The sequence below is a fragment of the Tursiops truncatus genome, chromosome 4 (assembly GCF_011762595.2).
Source record: "Tursiops truncatus isolate mTurTru1 chromosome 4, mTurTru1.mat.Y, whole genome shotgun sequence".
In the NCBI taxonomy this organism is placed as follows: domain Eukaryota; kingdom Metazoa; phylum Chordata; class Mammalia; order Artiodactyla; family Delphinidae; genus Tursiops; species Tursiops truncatus.
In genome coordinates this window covers 85,205,523-85,228,776 of record NC_047037.1, presented here as the reverse complement: position 1 = coordinate 85,228,776, position 23,254 = coordinate 85,205,523, and the positions used below count along the sequence as shown (strand labels likewise).

General features: G+C 38.6%; 1 protein-coding gene across 6 annotated transcripts; it reads left to right on the top strand.

Annotated features, from left to right (window-relative positions):
• The first annotated feature begins 8 nt into the window (after window positions 1-8).
• Window positions 9-20,136, top strand: SLC35A5 (solute carrier family 35 member A5). Of its 6 annotated transcripts, none has more exons than XM_019922936.3 (7): window positions 9-163; window positions 971-1,119; window positions 6,055-6,153; window positions 7,535-7,665; window positions 10,188-10,255; window positions 16,594-17,374; window positions 18,644-20,136. In XM_019922936.3, the coding sequence occupies exons 2-7, from the start codon at window positions 990-992 to the stop codon at window positions 18,710-18,712; spliced, it is 1,278 nt and encodes a 425-aa protein (XP_019778495.1). In that variant the 5' UTR covers window positions 9-163; window positions 971-989; the 3' UTR covers window positions 18,713-20,136. The 6 variants fall into 6 exon arrangements, with proteins under 6 accessions (XP_019778495.1, XP_019778493.1, XP_019778494.1 ...); XM_019922934.3 differs by having other exon boundaries at window positions 10-163; window positions 7,532-7,665; XM_019922935.3 differs by having other exon boundaries at window positions 11-318; window positions 7,532-7,665.
• The last annotated feature ends 3,118 nt before the right edge of the window (window positions 20,137-23,254 follow it).

Here is a 23,254-nt window from a genome sequence, read left to right as displayed (position 1 = left end):
AGGGTCGGGTCCAAAGGCTTATTCGCCTTTCTTTTCCTCCCATAGATTCTCTGCGTATGGATCCTAAAAGCTACCGCTGCTGCTGCTGCTGCGGACCTAGACAGTTACTGTCTTAGCTTTAGGATGTACGCTCTTCCACTAGAAGCTCTTCCAAGGGACCGAGGTAACCGCGCCCCCCGGGACAAGGAAGTGCGCGTGCGTTTGAGGGGAGGGTGCCCCAGACGAGATGCCTCCTGCGCATGTGTGACAAGAAGGCGTTCCTAGATCGTGGAGGGAAAGCTGCTCTTCCCGAGAAGGGGAGGTGTCTCTTTGGCCTTGGTAGGTTTACGCCCACCTTGGGCTGGGGGCATTGGTATTTCCAGCCCATCTCTCACCAATCCCCCAGGCACTGTGCACTATCCTTACTCTGGGTTGCTTTGGGTAGTTACCCGACCTGGAGTTTAATGGCCTTAACATATCAAAAGAGGGCCTTAGAGCCATTGATTTCTAAGTCGTCTTCTACTTCCAACAGTAGTTCAGTATAAATTAACACAGTGTTTCAGATATTTCTATTTCGGTCATTATTGTAACGAAATCTTTCCCATCAAGCTCTTTTTCTTCCTCCTATGGAAAAACTGCTACTGAGGAGAAAAATACAAGTATGAAATTATCTTCTAGAGCAAAGTTGCTCATAAGAATGAAAGTTAAAGAATTGCTTTTCTGCAGAATCCTGCAGTCCTAAAATGTCCTACCTTTGGCAGCACTTCTAAGCTGGCTCTTGCCTTTTCAATCTCTAGAGTTCCCCCTCCTATCAAATTTTGACTCTTTCCTTTCCCCATAGTTTCCCTTGTACTCCCCAACTTTTTTGCTTTGGGTATAGGCATAACCAGACATCTAAAAAATTCCTTTTCTGTTCTTCACAAATCAGTGGTATTTGCATTATGCTTAATCTGCCAGCAGGGTTGCTCATGAACTTGTTCTTCTCTTTAAGGCAATTAAAAAACAGTGGAATGGAAAGCAATTATTGTGGTCATCCCGTGTTAAGCTCCTCTTCAGCAATGTATACATTCCTGCTGGGGGCCATATTCATTGCTTTAAGCTCCAGTCGAATCCTACTTGTAAAATATTCAGCCAATGAAGGTAAGTTAAGATTTGGAATATGTATGGAGCACTGCCATCTAATCACACTTTATCTTTCTTGTCTTTAGTTTCCCTTGTATATAAAATGGGGATAATACCCTTTAAAGTATTCTGCTTCATGTCAGTGATAAACCATGTTTAAATTTGGTTCTTTAAACTGTCATTCCTTACCAAGAAAAATTTTTGATGCTGAGTGAAATTTGTGTCAGTTAAGTACAGGATCAAAACCTTTGCAGAACAGATCATAACATCTGACTGTTGGTTTAATCAACAGGTGTTTCTGGGCCTATAGCAATATATATTATAACTTATTTTGAAATAGGAGATACATTTGGTCACTTGGGGTTTGTGAGGTACTATTTTAACTACATAATCAATGGAGCAGTACAGGTTATTAGCTTTGATAAATACATACTCAGGAAATCTTTTGTTATTCTTAATGTAAGAATTTGTATTTAAACAGTTTAATTCCACAAAACTGTGTTGAGAACCTCTCACTAGTTATTGAGTACACGTAAAATCATGACATCATGATCGTTAATGGTCTGCCTGGGGAGTCAGATGTGTACATAAGTCTCTTTTTCAGTTAACATTTCTCTGCCAGGGGCTGGGCTAGATATTACTAGCAGAGTTCAAAGTGCACAAGATATAGACTTTATTCTCAAGAATTCACAGTTTATTAGAAGAGAAATACATGTAAATGCATCATGAAAATACAGTATAATAAGTGCAGTTCTATACCAAAGATACAGAGGTAGTTTTACATAGAAAGTGATATATTCTGTCTGGGAGAGCATGATGTGGACTGTGAAGCAGTCAGGGAACACTTCCCTGATAAGGTGACAGTTGATCCACAAGAAGACAAGGTGGGCAGAGGTATTCAAAACAGAAGCAACAGCCTGTAAAAACGAACAGATGTATTAAAAAAGCAGGATGGATTGTGAGAATGTGTAGTTCAGAATTACTGAGCAAAAAGTTTTAAGGACTTGGACGAGGGGGGAAGGAGTGCTTAGCCAGAGAGGGCAGTAATGATCAGAGCGCTGAGGACTTTATATGTCATGCTAAGCATCTGGGACTTTATTCTCTAGGCCCTAGAGTCTGGGGGACAAGGAATACTTGGAGGAATATAAACGGCAGGTTAAGATGAGAAAGACTGTTATGGTAGCTGGATGGAGAATGGATTAAAGGGGAAGAGAAGTAGCCAGTTAGGGGGTTATTACAAATTCAAGCCACAGATGATGAAAACTAACCAAGGCTTTTGAAGTAGGAATTGAGAAGAGAGGATAGATTCAAGAAATATTCTAAACATAGAAAAGATAAGACCTGGAGAATGTGTGGAATGTGGAGATTAAAGGAGATGAAGTATTGGATAGTTCAGAGGTTTCTGGTTTGGATGCTGAGTAGATCAATGATGTTCTCAACTGAGATGGAGACTAAGGAAGGAAGAGCAGTTGGACAGAGCTCAGAGAAATTAACAGTTTTAGCTCTTGTACCTTCCACGAGGCCAGGAGCTGTGTCCTTGTTTACTGCTGTATCCTGCAGTGTTTAGCACTTCACACATGTCAAGGAAATATCAATTAAGTGAATAAATAGGAGATAGTCATTCATATGGACATGTTTAGTGAGCATTAGATGTTCCAGAATACAGATTTGGAAACATTTACATTAAATTGACATTTAAAACTAGAGGAGCGGAGGGCTCATTCAGGGTAACCACACAGAATGAGAAAATAACAAAGAGCCAAGGAATGCCAGCATTTAACAGGAGTGCTGACACTCAGAGGACATTAAGAAGGAATTAGAGAGGTGAGAGAACTAAATGCACGTGACTTATAGAAGGGAGTTTGGGAGGAAATTGCAACATCAGGATAAGATAAGGATTAAAACCCACTCTTGGGAATTAGTAATTAGAAGATGTTTGGTAATCTCAGGAACTAGGTAGTTGGAGTACTGTGGTGGGATTAGAAACCAAACTGCTTGGGGGCAAGATCTGAGTGGAAAGTGGGTACAGTGGAGATAATGAATATTGACACTTTTATGGAGATTAGGAGGAGGTATGGTAGCTGGAGAGGGAGGATCTTATATTTTATTTTTTTTGGTTGGGAGTTTTGAACATATTTGTAGGAGAGGAGAGGAAGCCAGTTAATTGAAAGATAAAGGAGATATACTGAAGCCCGAGGAAATAATTATTAGAGCAAAGCCCCTGAAGAGAATGGAAGGTTTTAATGGGGAGAATGGGTAAACAGTGGGGCCATGGCTCGTCTCTCTGGGAGTGAAGGGAAACCAATAAGGATGAATGTGGCGTAGATAAGGTTGAAGTGTGGGCAGAAGAGTGGAGAGAGGTCACACATGATGCTGTGATACGATACGGGATCAACCATGAGAGAAATGCAAGGAGAAAAACAAAAATGATGAAAAGCTAGAATGAGTTAAAGAGCAGTGACAAGAGTTTGAAAGTTGTGATATGAAGCCCCCCCCATTTGTGTGCGTGCATGTTTGCTCACGTGTATCGTGCTAGAAAGTAAAGCAAAGTATTGTTGGAGGATAATGGAAATGTGATTTCAGTATAACTTTGAGCTCAGAAGAGGGAGGAAGAGATGTTTTTAACTGAGCTTTGAATAATGGAGAAAGTTTAACAGCCAATTAAGTGCCTACTAAGTGCAGAACACTTAACTGCCAGGTTTAGGATGTCTTACAAGACATGATCCCTGTCTTGTAAGAAGCTTACTTTTTAAAATTTATTTATTTAATTTGTTTGTTTGTTTTTATTTTTGGCTGTGTTGGGTCTTCGTTGCTGCGCGCGGGCTTTCTCTAGTTGCAGCGAGCGGGGGCTACTCTTCGTTGCGGTGCACGGGTTTCTCATTGTGGTGGCTTCTCTTGTTGTGGAGCACGGGCTCTAGGTGCGTGGGCTCAGTAGTTGTGGCGCATGGGCTTAGTTGCTCCGCGGCATGCGGGATCTTCCCGGACCAGAGCTCGAACCCGTGTTGCCTGCATTGGCAGGCGGATTCTTAACCACTGCGCCACCAGGGAAGCCCCAAAGCTTACATTTTAAGGGTAAGACATACAACATAAAAAATAACTATAATACAATGTTACAAGTACTGTTATAGAGGTTTATAGGTAGTGTTACCCGAAAGCAGGGTTCACCTCTTGGTAGGTGTTGAGCCAAAAGACACAACCAAGCCAAAGATCGGGAGAAGGAAGGGTTTATTATTACTTGTAGCAAGTAAGGAGGACACCAGGGATTGTTCCCAAAGCAGTGTCTTCCCAAACAGCAAAATTGGGGAAATTTTAAGCTAAAGGGTACATGCATTTTATGAAGGGGCTTGGGTGGTTGACAGAATCCAGCTTTAGTTGATTGAAAGCAGGAGGGTCAGAAAAGGTCAACATCATCATCCAGTTCTAGTTGATCTGGTGGTTGAGCAATGCAGGCTCATCTTTACCATTGAAACTGAACTGGGAGTCTTTACAACTGATACATTATCTTTGCTATTGTCACTTCTCTTGCTGGATAACAGTTTGTTCCTGCATTCTTTTGTTCCCTTAAGATCCTTAATTACTGAGACCTGTTCAAGGACAAGCATTATGGCCAGGCTTAAGTCACAAGATGGCTTCGGCCCAAAATGGCTTCTCTTATGTCCAGAAAGCCACGCCTGGTTCTCTTTCTCCGGGGACCCCCTACCCTATCTGTTTACACTAGTGCTACAGGATCAGAGATGAATAAAGGATTGATTATGCATAGGTTGTGAAGGTCAGGGAAAACCACAGAAAAGAGGAAGAAAGAGTGTTCTGGGGAGCAAGAATGTCGAGTTGGCTTTTTTCCTTTGTACTTGGCTTTTTTCCTTTGTACTTGGCCAGTTTTTTCATATGACAACCAAGGGAAACAAGCAAATATTTTTGAGAAAATGCATTCCTCAAAATAGTAACTAATAAAATTTATGTTTGTCCTTGGCAAAATCATAGAGCAAGTTGTTTGTAAGCATTTTAGAAAAAGGAGAGAAATAACAGCTAAGTCAAGATATACTAACCAAACCTCATTTCCTAATTAGATTGACTTGTAGGTTGGGATATAGCTTCCTGATTGGTCAGTGGGTTTGGATGTGTCAGTGTGTTTGTCCACCGAAGAGCCCTGGGCCAGTTGCCTCTTGCCTCAAGCCGCTTCCTTCTGTTACCACAACATACCGTTTGTCCCAGAGTGCCTAACAAATATTGTTTTCCATGTGTACCATGATATGAAACAGATAGGAAAACTGAGTTCAGGGAATATCACAGACAGAGTGTACCTTGATTTAAGCAAGGCAGACAAGTCACACAAGAGGAATCATGAGCTGGGTAATAATTCAGCCACCTAGATTGATAGCTGTTTGATTAGTCAGGCCCTGATTGTTAGTTAATGATCAACTTAGAAGGTGATCTCTAATGCCACAAAGCTTTCTTCGCCTGTAGCCCTAGCCTCCTCAACACATTTTTCAGGAACTCGAAGGAAAACATGAGAAGCATCTCTCTCAATTTCAAGGATAATAAAACGCTCAATGAGGTAAGGTGAATTCACGTTAGGTGAATTGATTCAAAAATCCAAAAGAGCCAAAACCAACTGGATGAAGTTTAATATAACCAGTCTTTTGCGGTACGCGGGCCTCTCACTGTTGTGGCCTCTCCCATTGCGGAGCACAGGCTCCGGGCGCACAGGTTCAGCGGCCATGGCTCACTGGCCCAGCCGCTCCGCAGCATGTGGGATCTTCCCGGACCGGGGCACGAACCCGTGTCCCCTGCATCGGCAGGCGGACTCTCAACCACTGTGCCAACAGGGAAGCCCAATATAACCAGTCTTAAAGTCCAACTTTTAAGTTTAGAAACAGCTCTAAATTATTTACTGTATGTAAGCATTATATAGAGCAAAATTTATAATTAAAAAACATTTCTGTTACATTTCAGAGAACAAATATGATTATCTTCCAACTACTGTGAATGTGTGCTCAGAACTGGTGAAGCTGGTTTTCTGTGTGCTTGTGTCATTCTGGGTTCTAAAGAAAGGTGAGTCTTGAAATGGTATTATATACTGGTTAAAAATCACAGAATCAAAAAATTTTAGAACTGAAAGGAACATTTCATATCAGTTAGTCTAGCCCATTAATTTTATATATGAGGATACTAAGATACAAATAGAAATATGATTACTCATGTTTTGCAGGTGAGGAGCAGACTCAGAGAGTAAGTAGTAAGTGTTAATGTGGTGCTGGGTAGGAGGGGGCAAAGCCTGGACTCCAACCCACATGTCCTAGCGTCCCGTCCACTGTGCTGCCTCTTGACTTGTTCCTGTGGTGGGTCACACAGCGAGTTAGTTTTTGTTCAAATTCAGGATTATCTAAATCACTACTGTCTGACGTGATATGTAGCATACTGCAAAACAATCCCCATTGCCTTTAGGGGGACAGCATAGCGCTTTGGAGTCAGAGAGACTGTATTCTAGGGCAGATTATTTTACTTTTCTGAGCTCCAGTTTCATCAGCTATCAAATAAGTATCAAATAAGGGTGCAAATAGTATCAAATAAGGGTACTAATCCTTCCTCAGATCAAAAGTATGTACCCTTTTGTGGCTATTAATTCTCCAGTTATTGAACCTTAGCTCTCTCTACTACTTTGATCCACCTTCCCACATGAGGTAGACATAGAATTTACACTATTAAAGGGCTTGCCCAAGAAGTTGTCTTTTCATTCTCAGAGGTTTCAGTCTTTGCAGAGTTTCTAGTTAGTGGAATACATTTCTTAATCTCATGAAATTCATGAAGTATTTACAGGGGTTAGACTTAAATTGTTTTCTATCTTTTCATTTTATTTTACATTCTCCGTTATAGTACCTTCTTAAGTTTTTGTAAACCTAGAGATAGGAGAATAACTCATACTAGGATGAGCAAAGGTTAATTTTCTCTACTCCCCTGTATATAAACTTTCACTTAGTCATCTCCCTTTCCTGATTCCCTCACCCACCACAGCACCGCCGTCCCGGCCCCAGGAAAAAAAATCCCAGCATGAACGCTACATTTTTTGTTCCACTTATTTTAACTTGTTGATCTCTCTTGGCTTTATGCTCAGAGTAGTAAGAGAAAACATAAGTGTGTCCTGAGTTGCCTTCTTCAGTAATACGTCTGTCTCAAGTTAGCAGGAACTAAGAAAATCAGTATTCCTAAAGTGTTGCTGTTGTCAGAGATGAGCACGGTGGTGGGGTGAAGAAAGACCATAATGGAATCCTGTGTAGTCCTTGATTTCTCAAGGCTAATAGTCACTTATGAAAGCATGTTCATTAAGTCTCGTTTAAAGAATTATATCAGAAATTAAATACAATTTACTTTCTCTAAAAATATGTGCATTCTCACCAAGCTCATATATTTATTGCTGTATTTCTTTCTTTAGAAGATCATCAAAATAGAAACTTGAGATGTGGTTCCTGGAAGGAATTCTCTAATTTCATGAAGTGGTCCATTCCTGCCTTTCTTTATTTCCTGGATAATTTGATTGTCTTCTATGTCCTTTCCTATCTTCAGCCTGTAAGTAAATAATGACAAAGAAGACAGCATTGAAAAGACAGAGAAATGAATCCTGGAACTAACCTTTCTCTTTTTTTTTTTTAATCGTTTTCCTTGGCACTGTTAGTTTCTCATTGCCTCACTGGCCTTCCTGAGGTTTTAGCAGAATCATCTGAGCACTGACTTACCAATCCACTTGCAAGACTCTTCCGCCGTGAAAGATAACTATTAAACTGTGCTGACTGATCTGTGGGAGCTGCTTCCTGACCACTGAATCTAGAGCCATCTCTCTCTGTGTAACCTTAACCAGTCTGCCTATTTTCTGAGCCATCCTGTGGTCACCCACCTCTAATATTAATCTCAACATCCAGGACCTCCAAGCAGACTCCCATGATTAACTCAGAAAATTATACACTCAGTGTACCGCTCTTTCTTACACTTGTTTTAATGTGGTGTATATGTATTCTTTTGGTATGATTTTCGTTTTCTGTTAGTCCTGTCATTTAACCAAGTTCTTTAAGGGTAGAGATTATATCCTCCCAATCTAACTGCTATCCATAACTGATAATACTAGGTATACTTCTCATCTCCCCTGGCATCCCCTACGCCAATTTAGAGAGCTGTTAGTAATCAGAATTAAAGTTTGGTCTCTTCTGCTTTTACCTATTACTCAGTTTGGATCACGTGTATATTTTCCCCTCTATATTTTCATTTTATAAAACGAAGGTTTCTATTGCCACATTTAAGAAAATGTGTTTTAATTTTCTTTAAAGAGCAAGTTCAGGCATTTTGATCATAAATAGAATTTCTGTTGACACTAGTCCTCTATTTGAAGCCTCTTAAGTATATCCAAATCAGTATGAAAGTGGGGTGAAAAGGAGGGGTCAAGAGGGCACTGAGGTAGAAAACAGGAGTTTGATTCTTTTGCACAATTTAAAAGATTAGAACCAGGCAAGGCCAAACCGCTCTGTAAAATAGAATAGTGTTACCATACCGGCCCAAAGGTAAGGGCCTAGGCCAGGGGATCACATGAAGTTGCTTTCAGCTCTGTGATCCATTTTATTAGTAAAAGTTCATTCCATTTAAAATGTGTCCTCTCCTAAATTCTTTCACTTTGTTTTTCAGATCTGAGAATTCCTCCCAACAACATAATTATTCACATTCAAGAAGTGTATATTTGTTGTGTTTTATTTGCATCCAACAGACTACCTCTAAATTTATATCCCTTTGCTAAACCCCTAGTACCAAAGCAGGAGTGCAACTTCCTGTTCTTACAGCTTCTTGCTTTGCTCTTCCTTCCTGATTGTGTACAACCACAGATATTACAAAATAAATTACTTGGCATACATATTCTGTGTAGTGCTATGCCCACGCCTCGTTGGAAAGAATTAAATAGAGATGCATGGAAGTTTGGGGGCAAAGAGCTGTGATATTTTATTTGTTCTATACTATTGCCTGGACAAAGTGGACACAATTCCCCAGGCCAGCAGCAGCGCTGTAAGTGATTGATCAGAGCCGCCACTTCCCCACTCTTAACCAGCCACATACTTTTCTTATCTCCTCTTACTTGTCTCCTAACCAGGGGTTCACAAGCATTCATCTGCAAAGAAAACCTTAAAATAATGGTTCCCATAAAAGTCAGTAGGAAAAGAGCAATATTGTATTCTTGGAATTTTTGCTAGTTGTTATTGGATTTTACTCTTATTTCTTTAATTCAGCTGCATATTAGTCGTGTTTGCTGGTTGCATAAGATTGTGGATACTCTTTAGGCTTGGTCAATTTAAAGTGACAGCAAGGAGGAAGGCAGTAGGATTTGTTTTTAGAAATTATTAATATTGTCAGATCCAATTATGGGGGCAGTGATAAATTTCATATTTTCTGGGCCAAAATGTATATATGTTCAGATTAATATTTTCATATGTGAAATTTGACTAAATTCACAAAAACAAACCTTAATAAAATCTGGCTAACACCTTTCTAAGTGTTTAGAACAATGTGAATAAATCCAAAGGACTGTCAAATATAAGTTTGGTAGTGAATCACTGGTATTGAATCACTACAGTTCAACCAGGTATAAATTGATTTAATTCCTAGAGCATTAAAAACGCTTAAAAACCTATACCTCCATCTTCTTAATGTATAAATGGGCCTAACAGTACTTGCTTTCTCTCTACCCACAGAATCAGTGTTAAAAGTTTCTGAGAGCTTGAAAAAGTATGCTTTATAATCATTGTAACCATTATTTCTGGACCTAAACTTATAGAGTTTATACGTATTTCCAGATCTGCACATAAAGATTATTACACAGGCATTTGCTGAATTTCAGCACATTTTCAAAGCCTGTACAATAATTTGATCATATCTATGTAAGTTTAACAAGCAATAAAAATAGAATTTAATCCTCTAGTGAAGTAGCTGCCCTAATAACCCCTCTGGATTTTGACCAAAAAGCTTTTTTTGTCAGGTGAACTTGCACCAAGCTGGGAGATTTCTGAGGTCAGTGCTTTGCTTGGATTGTAACTCTATCTTCTCTTTCTTTCTAGGCCATGGCTGTTATCTTCTCAAATTTTAGCATTATAACAACAGCTCTTCTATTCAGGATAGTGCTGAAGTAAGTAACTTGTTGTGAAAGCATATATCATACTTTAAAATGGTACCGCCTTGTTTCAGATGATATACCCTCTGAATCCCAAGGCCGGGATTTTATTCCTAATTTGCTTTGTGTGTTGGGCAAGTTGTTTAACCCATCTGGAAAGCAGCTGCAGTGTTAGCCTGTCTAAATCCTCTGCGATTCAATGTTTGAAATGTATTTTCTTAGCATCTCAAAAGACAAGAGATGATTGGGTTTTAATTATTTTAATTTTTAGTGCCAGGTTTTCAACAAAGAATTCAATAGCTTTTTTTTTTTTGCAGATTCTCTGTACACTAATAGGGAACCAGCAAGTTCCTAAGATTAATATATTTGTTATTTGGAGTTTGGAGGTGATAAAAAGTGGCAAATTCCTTATTAAACTCCTTGAGGTGACTACGTGATTTAAGCTCTAACTGGCAGAGGATTTGCATGAGGAATCTAGTTAAAATTCCAATTAATAAGAGTGAACTTATTAAACTTTCCAAGTGCTATCACTAATTCATCTCCAGGAGAACGTTTGAATAAAATAAACATTTTTAGTTTAGATAGGCTCTGCTGCAAAGCAAAGGCCAGAATGTCCTAAGGTGATACAGGATCTGGGTACTTAACTCCAGTTTAATTTGTTATTTAATGATGATGATGATGAAAATAAAATTAACTCTCTGTTATATTTGTTGTGATTGTTTTTATTTTAATTTTACATTCACATTCTCTTTTTAATTTGTTTCTCAATGTGCTGTGTCATAGTGTGTTTTCATAATTGATGTGTACAGAAGGATGAAGGGCTTGGTCCATAGGCACTCAGTAGTTATTTGTTGAATCCCATGATGCATCCAGTACATAAATTATATGAAATTCTTGAAAGGTTTTCTTTTACCCTGAGGAAACATTCAATTTAATAGTTAATGTAAGAGATGGGAAAAAAATGAACATAGCATTTCATCCAATTTAAATGTTAGAGTCACTGAAATTTGCTTTTGCTATCACTTTCTTCATTTTATTTATGAATTGTGAGAATAATTCAATTCAACTAGCAAGTTAAAGAATGCTAATCCAAAAAAACGTTTTAAAGTCTTTAAAATCAGCACGAAAGTCACTTTGTAGGATAAAAGTTGGCTTCTGAGAAAACATATGTAAGCAATCATATTTTTATATTGATTCCTGTGATAAAATTAGGGATGCACTTCCATAAAGGAATAATTGTTGGCTCTGACACACAATAAAATACTATTAATAGGGGAGCGATGGTCTCAAAAACATGTATTTTTTTGGTTTTGTTTGGGGCTTTTTTTTTCACTTTTTTTTCAAGTAAAAAAATTTTTTTTTCCTGTGAAGTGACAGTTTATGAGTACACATGGTATTATACTTAAGTTATTATATAATACGTAAGTATTATGTCAAAATTAAATTAGTAACTGAATTTACCAAAGAGAAGTTTAAAGGTATTTCCTGACTTGAAATTGGCTAGTAGCTCTAGCTATGCCCAGAGTTGTTTGTTTTTTTTAATGACCCCAGAGCATGAGCAGGGCTGTGGGCCAAGGTGAGGGGCACTTGGAAAAGCCCTGCCCAGGGTGGCCCGACTGCCATGTGGGCAGCTGCACGGGGATGCTCTCCACCAGTGACTAGAAAACACTAAGGTCTCCTCAAGGCCTTTCTACCCTATTTCGACTTAACCCCACAATGACCCCATGAGATAGGTGCAGTTAGGCTGAGTCTGTGCCTGGAACCCAGAGCCACTAAGCATTTTGCAGCCCTCAGGCAGCTCCCTTTGGCTGTAGAAGAGGGAGTGTAGGTGGATAGGCTGGGGGCAGAGGGGCAAACAACGTTATGAACTACAGTTCAAACTTTTTTTTTTACATATTTTACCTCTTAATATTCAAAGCAGTAATATGGATTCTTAGGCATGTGTTTGCTTTGTTGTTAATACCACTCTGTTCTGAATCCTTAGAAGTTCTTTAGATTAAAGAAACAATAAAAGCACTCCATTTTTATTATTTCCACAAGCGCTTAGTTCCCAGAATGGGTCTTAGTTTGACTAATTCACAAATCAGCACTTGAAGCTACTCTAAATAGTGAAGCTAAAATGTGGTAATTAATAATGTCTTTTATGGGAATGCCTTTTAAGTATTACCTATTATTATATTTTAAAATCAACTTTGTTCTATTTTGATCTTTTTGTTGGTGATAGTGTATGTTGTTTGTTAGTTTTTCCCTATTTAATCTACTCTTCATGAGTCATTTGATGGTCTTTTGCCCGTGGCAATAAAATTTTGACCTAAGAATAGCTTGAGTTCTATCACAAGTTCTTAATTTGTTTGCCATAAATAACTCATTTAGGATATCAAAGCTCTTGTCTTATACTTGACTCTAGCAGAGCTATCAAATAACCTTTCCCATACAGGTAGAAAAAAATAAGTCCAGTGACTAATGTAAAACTTACTTGTAAGAATTTGAAAGTGAGAAAAAGTGAAAAGTATCATCATTCAAATGTCTTATTCTAAACCCCATGTGAATGCATAGATTTCCTCCTTGAAGTATAGTTACTGGTTCAAAGTGGAAATGTGGCAGGCATGCCTCAAAGCCCTATTGGTTTGCTCTTAAGGCTTGGCAAAGTTGTATAATCTTGTTTGCTAGGCTTTAGGGAATAATAATGTCAGCCTGAACGTCGAGATTTGGGAGATTAGAGAGCGAAATCAAGACCAGCACTTATTTTTACCTAAAGAATGTATATAAGTTTCTGTGATTTCTTCAAAGGGAAGGGAAAAAATTATTTAAAAACACATTTTGAAACATATGTTGGATGTCTTAGAAGTTACGGTGAACTTTACTTTCTGAACCAGCAGAAAAAATAAAAGTGCCACTCAGTAATAACAAGCATTTCTCCAAAACCATTCATTCACTTGATAAATATTTATAATTTCCCTTGATAAATCTGCCCTTGGTCACTCTTTGTGCTATTTAGAAAGTTATGATGCATGGTTTCTTGTAAAAAGTTATGTCTTTCCACTTAAATATTTTCTTGCTCTGCTTTGGTTTACCACCAGATATGGTAGAAATGCTCATATCTGACACAATTTGGACCTAATTGTTGAGTTACTAGGAAAACTCAAAGTAGGGATGTCATTTAAAATATATATATATACTTTAGACAATTAAGGTATGTAAGTGTCGATTCATCATTCTTTTGATGGTTCAAAGTGGAACCATGGTTCAAAGTGGAACCTTTTCTTTGCATACGTGTGGGGTTTGCTGATTGGAGTTCTTTGGCTTCTTTCTTGCTTGAACCTACATTCATTACACATCATCTGTAGTTTCTGGTTTCAATTTCATTATAGTGGAGCAAGCCTTAAGTATATTTTTAAAGTAGATTCTTCTGGATTTTTATTATTCATTCCCTAAGCTTAAACTAACTTACCTGTACCTAATTCAAAGGCAGGGTTTTTGTCTTGAGATTTGCCTTTTGTCCTCCCAAAGCATTCAACTTAGTTTTCATGAAAACAACAATCCTTTTCATTCACTCATAATTTATGATTTCTGTAATCATTAAAATATATAATTACAATAATGAGGTCACCTGGCAAAAACACGTTTTGGAACAGAGACTCTTTGTGAGCAAACAGTTCACTTGGGAGCAGAGGCCTTCAGGTTCAGCAGCGTTCCAGCCAGAGGCATTCAGCTCTGCGCATCAATCTGAATGTTTTACTGGGGCAGTGGAGAGGTCGGTTAAGTGAGTTTCTACTGTTGAATCACCTAAGCCGTAAGGAGCAAACTTTTTCAAACTCTTTCGTGCCTAATCAGTCATCATTTATAAGAGTGCAGATCCTCAGCTGACTTTATAGGATGATTTATTGTTTTATTTTCTTTGCTAAAAATCTATTTTCACCCTAATCCTTAATAATTTTTACCTTCCTAGAACATTATCTTGAATGAGTAATTATTTGCAGTAGGTACCGGTTAGCTTATTTAAGGCTTTATTTCCTTGGATTCTTTTTTCTCCATGTCAATATTAGTGGAAGATCTATAGCCATCAGAATTGAAAACTTCTAAAGGACCTGTAGAGTATATCATTGCCTCATTTATCTTGACTTACAGTACTTGGTTATATAATGATTTTTATAAATTGAGCACCCATTTTTCACCTCTGTCTTTTCGGTTTCTGTTCCATTTGCTTTCTACTACTAAACGTGTACCACCTGCACCTTCAGAAATGTATGTGACTAGCTGACAGTTTCTGACCTCATGGACTATAAGGCTATGTTGGTCTCATCACTGCATGCTAGATCTGGTTATATGAAAGTGTATACACAAGAAGACATATAGGGAGCACAGGTGTGCTGCTGCCTGTGCTATCTGTGCAGTTAGCAGTTTCACAGCATGAAGCTCTATGGAAGCATTGGTGAAATCAGACACATAATCCTGTACAGGCATCCTGGGAACTCAGAATTATACTTAAGAGGTGCATTGGTCCAGAAGGAGAACTTACAAAACCATGGCTCAGACTCCTTCCTTGCTCTTTCATAAATACATGACCTTAGAGAAGTCAGTTAAACTCTGAGAACCATTTCCTCCTCTAGAACGGAAACTGCCTGACCCATAGTAGGTGCTCAACAAAGGCTCCAAAATTCTTGCAACTTCAGTTCTCACCTGTTGCTTTACATGTCTGCCTTTGCTGATGTTACTCTCTGTTCTTGGTGTGCCTCTTCTCCACCTGACTAATCGATCTTCAAACTTGAAGGTGTTCCCCCCAAAAGCCTCCCTGGATGCCCCCACCTGAGTCCCATACCCCTCTTTCCTTAGTCAATGTACCTTCTTGTAGCCTTTGTATAGACTCTTGCCTCTTCCTGGGTATATTGCCAACTCCCTTTTCACATGAGAAACTTCAATTTATTTCTCATCTTTCAGCCTAAGTGTCATTTCCTCTTCGAAGCACTACCTGACTCTATTTCCAGACTCAGGTGTTGTTCCTCAGTGTACCCCAATTGTCCTGTATATCACATGTCACACATTATATTGTCATTATTTAGTTCCATGGCTCACTCCGTATTAAAGTGTAAATTCTTTGAGGATGGAGACCAAGTCTTTTTTCTCTTCCCAGCATGCCTGGCACATAGTTGCTGCTTATTAAATGTCTGTTGAGCTGAATGAATTTGCAAAATGGAATAATAATCATCACATCCTCCATATCTGAAAAGTTTGCTGTTAGGAAAAATAAAGAAATAAATAAAGCATTGTTAGGACTTCATCAACTGAAACACTGAAAATATTTTTTCCTTGCCTTATCAAACAGTTTGCTGTATAATATTTTATGATCAGGCCATGAATCTGGGAACTAGCTTCCTCCTTAAATCATTTCTGGGTCATGAATACCTTTGAAAATTTGACGGATCTTTGAAGGATCACCTGGTGGGGGTGGGGAAGACCAGGAATTCACCTATGTAGAAGATTTGGCACACACTGCAAGAATTCACAGATATGCTAAGCTCGTCACATTTTTTCTGGTTCATGGAAACTAGATTGAGAATCCCTGCTATAACTTGTTTTATCGTGAGATTAAAAAGTGATCGTACCAAACAACTAAGATCAGTTCCCAAGGTAGGAAGGAGGCTTAGTTAAACCTATAGGTTAACAGGAAACTTAAAATGAGGAGAAATGACTGAATGGCCTTAAGGGACAGCTACTATAAAAGCAGATAAAAAATAAGTTCAAGGGGCTTCCCTGGTGGCGCTGTGGTTGAGCGTCCGCCTGCCGATGCAGGGGATGCGGGTTCATGCCCCGGTCCGGGAAGATCCCACATGCCACGGAGCGGCTGGGCCCGTGAGCCATGGCCGCTGAGCCTGCGCGTCCGGAGCCTGTGCTCCGCAACGGGAGAGGCCACAGCGGTGAGAGGCCCGCGTACTGCAAAAAATAAATAAATAAATAAGTTCAAGGGCTTCCCTGGTGGCGCAGTGGTTGAGAGTCCACCTGCCAATGCAGGGGACGCGGGTTCGTGCCCCAGTCCGGGAAGATCCCATATGCCGCAGAGCAGCTGGGCCCGTGAGCCATGGCCGCTGAGCCTGCGCGTTCGGAGCCTGTGCTCCGCAACGGGAGAGGCCACAACAGTGAGAGGCCCGCGTACCAAAAAAAATAATAATAATAAGTTCAAGAAGCAGACACACCCTGACGGGTTTCCTTTGAACTTGAATTGTGGGGAATGCAGGCAAAAACAGTATGGTTCATGCAACCAAGTACTCAAGTGATTTGAGTTTTCAGTAGACACAGTTGATAGGGGAGGAGGAAAAAAGACCAGTATTAAAATCTCTTTTTTCATCTTTGAACAGGAGGCATCTAAACTGGATACAGTGGGCTTCCCTCCTGATTTTGTTTTTGTCTATTGTGGCCCTCACTTCTGGGACTGAGACCTCACAGCATAACCTGGCAGGACATGGATTTCATCACGATGCCTTCTTCAGCCCATCCAATTCCTGTCTTCTCTTCAGAAGTGAGTGCTCCGGAAAAGACAATTGCACGGCAAAGGAGTGGACTTTTTCTGAAGCTCAGTGGAACACCACGGCCAGGGTTTTCAGTCATATCCGTCTTGGCTTGGGCCATGTTCTTATTATAGTCCAGTGTTTTATTTCTTCGATGGCCAATATCTATAATGAAAAGATACTGAAGGAAGGGAACCAGCTCACTGAAAGCATCTTTGTACAGAACAGCAAACTCTATTTCTTTGGCATTCTTTTTAATGGGCTGACCCTGGGCCTTCAGAGCAGTAACCGTGATCAGGTTAAGAACTGTGGGTTTTTTTATGGCCACAATGCATTTTCAGTAGCCCTTATTTTTGTAACTGCATTCCAGGGCCTCTCGGTGGCCTTTATTCTGAAGTTCCTGGATAACATGTTCCATGTCTTGATGGCCCAGGTCACCACTGTCGTCATCACAACGGTGTCTGTCTTGGTCTTTGACTTCAGGCCCTCCCTGGAGTTTTTCATAGAAGCCCCGTCAGTTCTTCTCTCCATATTTATTTATAATGCCAGCAAGCCTCAAGGTCTGGAATACGCACCTAGGCAAGAAAGGATCCGAGATCTAAGCGGCAGTCTTTGGGAGCGCTCCAGTGGGGTAAGTTTGTGACGATGCCGCATTTTTGCCTGTTCTTCCCAAATTCAAAGTGTAGTTATAAAAGAAAAGAAATAGATCAGTGCTGATTTGGCACAGGGCGTATTGGATCTCTCTGTGACTTACCGTTCAACAAACATTTGTTGGACTCCTTATGTATAAGGGCTCATGATAATGCTGTCAGGGGTTGAGAAAAAGTATAAATCACAGTCTCAAGGACCTTATGCATTAGTTGTATCATAGACTATTACAGTCACAGAACCAGAAGATGCATCACAGGTTATCTTGTCTAGTCTCCTAGTTTCACAAGTGAGGAAACAGACTCAGAGAGGCTAACTGGGTTACAGATAGTAAGTGAAAGAACTGGTACCAAACCCATTCATTACTCTTTCCACCCCACTGTAGTTGGGGAAACAAGCCTCATTCGTAAGAAAAGTTGATCTTTGACATTAGTAAGTCTTGTTAAATATAAGTCAAAAGCCTGGCTTCTTTCTTTTCGCTGTAGCTTTTCGTCAACCAGAGTGTGCCAGAAGGGCAACCTTGTTTATCTCGCTAAGACGGTGGTTCCCAAGGTTCCCAAAAGGATCGCTGCAAATGCATAGTGATCTCTTGGAGGCTCAAGTTACGAGATATATATTTAAATAAAACATGAAATGGAGTCCTCTATCTAGGTTTAAATTTACAGTTTTCATGACAACACAAAATATGAGATAGTTCACACAATGAACATTTTACTCTTCGGGAAAGTTAACCTATTTCTTATTAGATACAGTTCATGGCAAAGCTTCCCTCAGTAATGCCTCTGAAGTGATGATATTTACAACAGATTCTTAAGATGAAAAAATTAGAAGCCTGCTCTGATATCAGTTAGAATATAGATTTAGAAATCCTGTATTCTTTTCCAACAGTCTAATAACACTGCTTGCCCTACTTTTTTAGGTAGAAGAAAATCAATGTAGGTAACAAGGCCTAGTTTATACCTATTTCTGCAGCCTTTAGTCATTTCCCTCCAAGACCAGCAGAGGCCGCTCCTTACTTTGCTCTTGTTAACTTTGAAATTCAAAAGTACTGAAGTGCATTCCAATTTTTTATCTCATTGTATGCCTGCGGTTAACTTTCCAAGAACTTATTTATTTAATTTCATTTAACAAGATTATAGTTTAATTAAATAAAATCCATGATTTGTTAGTAAGGTTTCTCCTTAGTAATCATTAAAAATGGGACATTTCTAGTTTTGTCCTAATTAATTACTGATTTCATGTTTCCTTTTAGGATGGAGAAGAACTGGAGAGACTTACCAAACCCAAGAGTGATATTGAATCAGATGAAGATGCTTTCTAACTGGTACCCAAATAGTTGGCAGCTCTCATAAACCTTATCTTCACATTTTCAGCATGTGTGATATTTATCTTTCCACTTTGATAAACCAAGAACATTTCTAAAGCATAAAACTCTTTGCATATATCTAACCGCTCCCTAAATAATTCCAACCAAAGCTTAGAGTACCCAAAGGCTAAAAAGTTCTAAGGAACTGACGTAAGAATAATAGTATGGAGACTGCATTAATGGCCTGGTACTTAGTAGGTCAAGATATATTTGCAGATTATTTTCCTTGTTCCTCCATTCCAGAAAACTTGTAATAATCATGTTAGCTGTACCCTATAAATATACAAATAGAGATCAGTTTGCCAGATTTTCAGAATTGTGTAGTTCTGCTCTGCATGCCATAGTCTTCCCTTTTTTATCGTTATAAATATCACCTAGGTTGACCCTTGAATTTTGAGACCATGGAGATAGTCATTTTGTAATTAAAAAGCAATGAGACTCTAAAAATGTGGTTGAAGGACCTTAATAACTGGCCACAACATTGATTTGAGAGTAGTGTAGTCTGTGCTAAATGTTTTGCCAAAGAAGCAAATTTTTCAAGAAAAATCTCAGAATTTTAATTTTTAGGAATTTGTGGGAAATCTTATTTTTAGTGGTTGTCTTTTGATGTTTTTCTACACAAATAAGCTTCCATTTAGGTGAAAGTGGGTTTCCAGTCCCCACAGTTATCACTTGTATTTTACATCACTTAAACGAGCTATGGTGGGTTTTTTCTCCTCAGTTTGACCACATGACTCTTGAATTACTCTATTTTGGAGAACTAATAAGCCACTTTTATTAGTTATTAAATAGAACTTATGACTATTTTATATCTTTATATCATACTCTGTTCCTAAAGGTTGAGACACTGGCTTCAGAATCATGCCAGGTTGTCAGTAAGACTATTGCCGAAGAGTTCTTTTAAAAGAGTCACTTTGCAAACAAATGACTTTTACTGAAATATGAATAGTATTACTCTAAAAAGAGGAAGGCCAGTAATAAATAAAGCACTTTATAGTAACCATATTGCACCCTTAAACTGCATGGTATTTTTTGAGGTATTTTTGCATGCATCCAGTTGAGTCTATGAGGTAGGAAGTCAGGTGATAGATAATTTAAAAATGAGAAAACAGAAATGACTTGCCCAAGGCCATATGGTGGATGGTGATGGGACAAGTGTTGGCTTCAGCTAATAGACCTGTGTGTTTATAGAGCACTACACTGTAAATGTGAGCTTTAAGTTGTCGTTTTCATGCAGTCTGTACATCTCTTCTTTCCCCTAAATTTCATACAGATAAATATAAGATAATACTATTACATAATCCATCTGTGATATCCAGAACAATATGAATGGCAAGAGTTGGTGGAAATTTATAAATAAAATAACTATTAAACACTTACCTTGTGTTGCCACTTTGTTATATGAGACGGAATGCAGAGTATTTTTAATTTCAAAACGTAATTTCAAAAGAACTTTTTAAACTGTCTCTTTTTCAGTAGATCTTGACTTCTGAGAATAGCAAAACTTTACCTTATCATAGGCGTTCCATCAGAGTAATGTGAAACAGAAAGATTACTTTATTATGGCAATTCATTTTAAGGTAAAGAAAATCAGCTATAGGAAGACCTCACTTTTAGGAAATATAGCATATAAAACATACTTATTAAACACATAAAATTGCAACAGTATTACTTGTGAAGGTATTGCCTACGGGATATATTAAATAGCAGATCCCACTAATTCATGGAGATTGATTTTCTCATTTACAGTTCCTTTTTCACCCTCCTTTTCAGGAAAGCATTTATTGCCCAAAGGAAGGTTTACTCATCTTAATTTACAAATTAAGTAGAGAGAGGGAAGGAGCTGGGACTGAAATGTGAAGTTCTGATGTGGATGCACTGGACTACAGTTGACCCCTCAACACGGGTTTGACCTGTACGGGTCCACTTATGTGCATATTTTTTTTCAATAAATACAGTCCTGTACAATCACCGGTTGGTTGAATCCTCGGATGCATAACTGCAGATACGGAGGGCCGGCTCTGGGACATGAGCATCCTCAGATTTTGGTCCGCAGTGGGTCCTGGAACAAATCCCCCGCAGATACCAAGGGACAACTGTATTTTGTGGGCGCTGCTATTTTAATAGGAGAGTAACTGGAAGGTGAGAGGTCTAGAAACCATATCCTATCATCTTAGGTGCTCTTGGATCAAGTGTGTAATCTGGGGAGAACGAGTGTCATGTGGAAAAAGAAGTAGACTTCTTTCCTGTTCTAAAGAACAAGTTATAGGGTGATGGTTATTCTTTCCTTATAAGGAAGACTCTCCTAACAAATGATACTTTCCAATAATGGAGAAGGCCTTCCTGAAGAGTAGTAGAGAGTAGTAGTAAATTCTCAATCACTGAAGTGTTAAGGAGAGATTGTATCAGCAGTATGTTTTAGAAGAGATTCCATCATTGGTATAGAAGTTGGACTAAGTGATTTCTAAAGTCCCTTCCTATTTTTAGATTCTCTTCTAAGCAGTTTTGACCTACAACTAATGAGCTGACTAGCCTTTGGTTGGACCACAAGTATGGCCTACAGTGACCTGATTCCAGCTCTGTCACTGATCCTAGGGTCAAACTTCTATCCAGCAATGTGCCTAATCCTGAGGGGAAGCAGGATGTGGCTGTTGGTTATAGAGGGAAAGATGGCTTAGACCCAGATCCCAAATGCTTGGCCAACTGTGTCCTGCTGCCATAGGTTTTCAAGGTCTATATGCAGAGGAGACTCAGCGCAGAGTTACTTTGTTTATAACTCTAAGGCTTTTTGCATCTGAATCCACATGTGGAAGCCCTGTTGCTGGTGACCTGGGTTAGACTATGTGGGGCTGCAGGGAAACCTTTTGCTCTTGTACAGGCCCAACCTTGACCAGACACAGCCCAGGTCCTCCTTGGCAACTTCTCCTTTTACTTAAGTCCTGATTTTTCCTGCGAACTCTTACCATTCTAGTATGGTGAAGGGGCAGAGAAAGTCAAACCCAAAGGAAAGAGAGTGGTTTTCCTTCTCTAAAGCCGAGAGCAGACTTTCTAATACTGAGTAATATATATCCCTCCTTTAAAGGCAAAAAAAACCTCTCACAGATCAGTGTTGACCTTTTTTTCACTTTACTGTAATTTAAATGCATATGAACATAAAGTATAAACTTCTTATAGTTTTTATATGAAAACCAAAACAAATTTACAATGAAAGTATAAAGCTATAAAAGCAGTACATTTTCAATTCAAATAGGAATTTAGTGAGAAGGTGATATTTTGCTCAAATGGAATCACAGTAAACTTCCTAACAGATCTGCAGAACTTCTGTCCTCACTTGCTATTTTACTTGCTTCAAGCACCATCCTGTCTCTGCCAAGAAAGATAACTGAAACCTGCTGACAATGCTGGTAATGCATTTAATCCTGCTGGGATTTATCAACCCATGTCCCTAACAATCCCATACGGATGTGGTGTGCGTCAAGCTGCCAGCTCCCATTGGCCGCGATGCCCCGGAAAGATTTTAAAAACGTCAGCTTTATGTGTTCCCTGAAGCTTTGAAAGAACTCACAAATAAAATTGCCTAGGCTTGGCACTTTTTTGAGGAGTACTTTTTTCCCTACAACAGTCTTTGTTTCTTCCTCCTCTCCTCTTCTTCTTGATTCACTCTTGATCATTTATATTCAATATTTTGCTAAAAAATTAACCATCCAGATTTTCAAATTTATTTGCACAGGAATTCGTGAATCATGCTCATAATCCTTTTACTTATTTCCTCTTTTACTATAGTTATTTTCTTTCTCATTTTTGATTTTGTGTATGAATGGTGTCTCCTGGTTTTTTAAAAAATAGGTTAATGAGCAGCTTCTAATTTTTACTTTATTAAAATTTATTATGTTCTGTTTTTCTAAAGTTTGTTTTGTTCTTTTTCCATCTTCTTCAAATGTATTTGTTTTCTTCCTTGTTTGTTAATGAACATGTTTATAACTAGTAGAAAAATTCCTTAAAGTAAGTAGACTCCAGGCCAGTCCCCAAAGACTTTAAAATATAGCATTATCATTGTTATTTTTTCTAATTCTGTTTCGAGTCAAGAGTAGTGTCATTGAGGATTTTATTCATACTTTTGTTAATTTCTAGTTTTTATACACTTGGTTGGAAAATGAGATCTGTGCTCTTCCTGTTGTTATTTGCATATTTTTATTGAATTTATTATTGTAGTTTGGCTCATCCTTTGTGTAAAAACTTTTTTGAGAAAGTTGATGTTGGTTTGATATTTTGAACCAGTTTGAAAGTTTCTTGTCATATTTTAGATTTATTCAACTTTCATGTCTAGTCTGTTTCACTGCTAGTAGTTACTTCTACATTTTTAAAAGCAAACTTCGAACCTTATTTATAAATGTTTAAACCTCAAAAATTAAAATATGGTCATTGACTTCTTTCATTGAAAGATGAGGAACTTAGGTTATTATATTTCCTGCCAACTCCTCGTTTTTCTTAATAAGC

Excerpts from the sequence above, each read along its gene's own strand:
- SLC35A5 (XM_019922934.3), top strand. The coding sequence starts at position 990 with ATGGAAAGCAATTATTGTGGTCATCCCGTGTTAAGCTCCTCTTCAGCA. Across the intron at positions 1,120-6,054 it reads AAAATATTCAGCCAATGAAG|AGAACAAATATGATTATCTT; the intron begins GTAAGTTAAGAT and ends GTTACATTTCAG. Across the intron at positions 6,154-7,531 it reads ATTCTGGGTTCTAAAGAAAG|AAGATCATCAAAATAGAAAC; the intron begins GTGAGTCTTGAA and ends TTCTTTCTTTAG.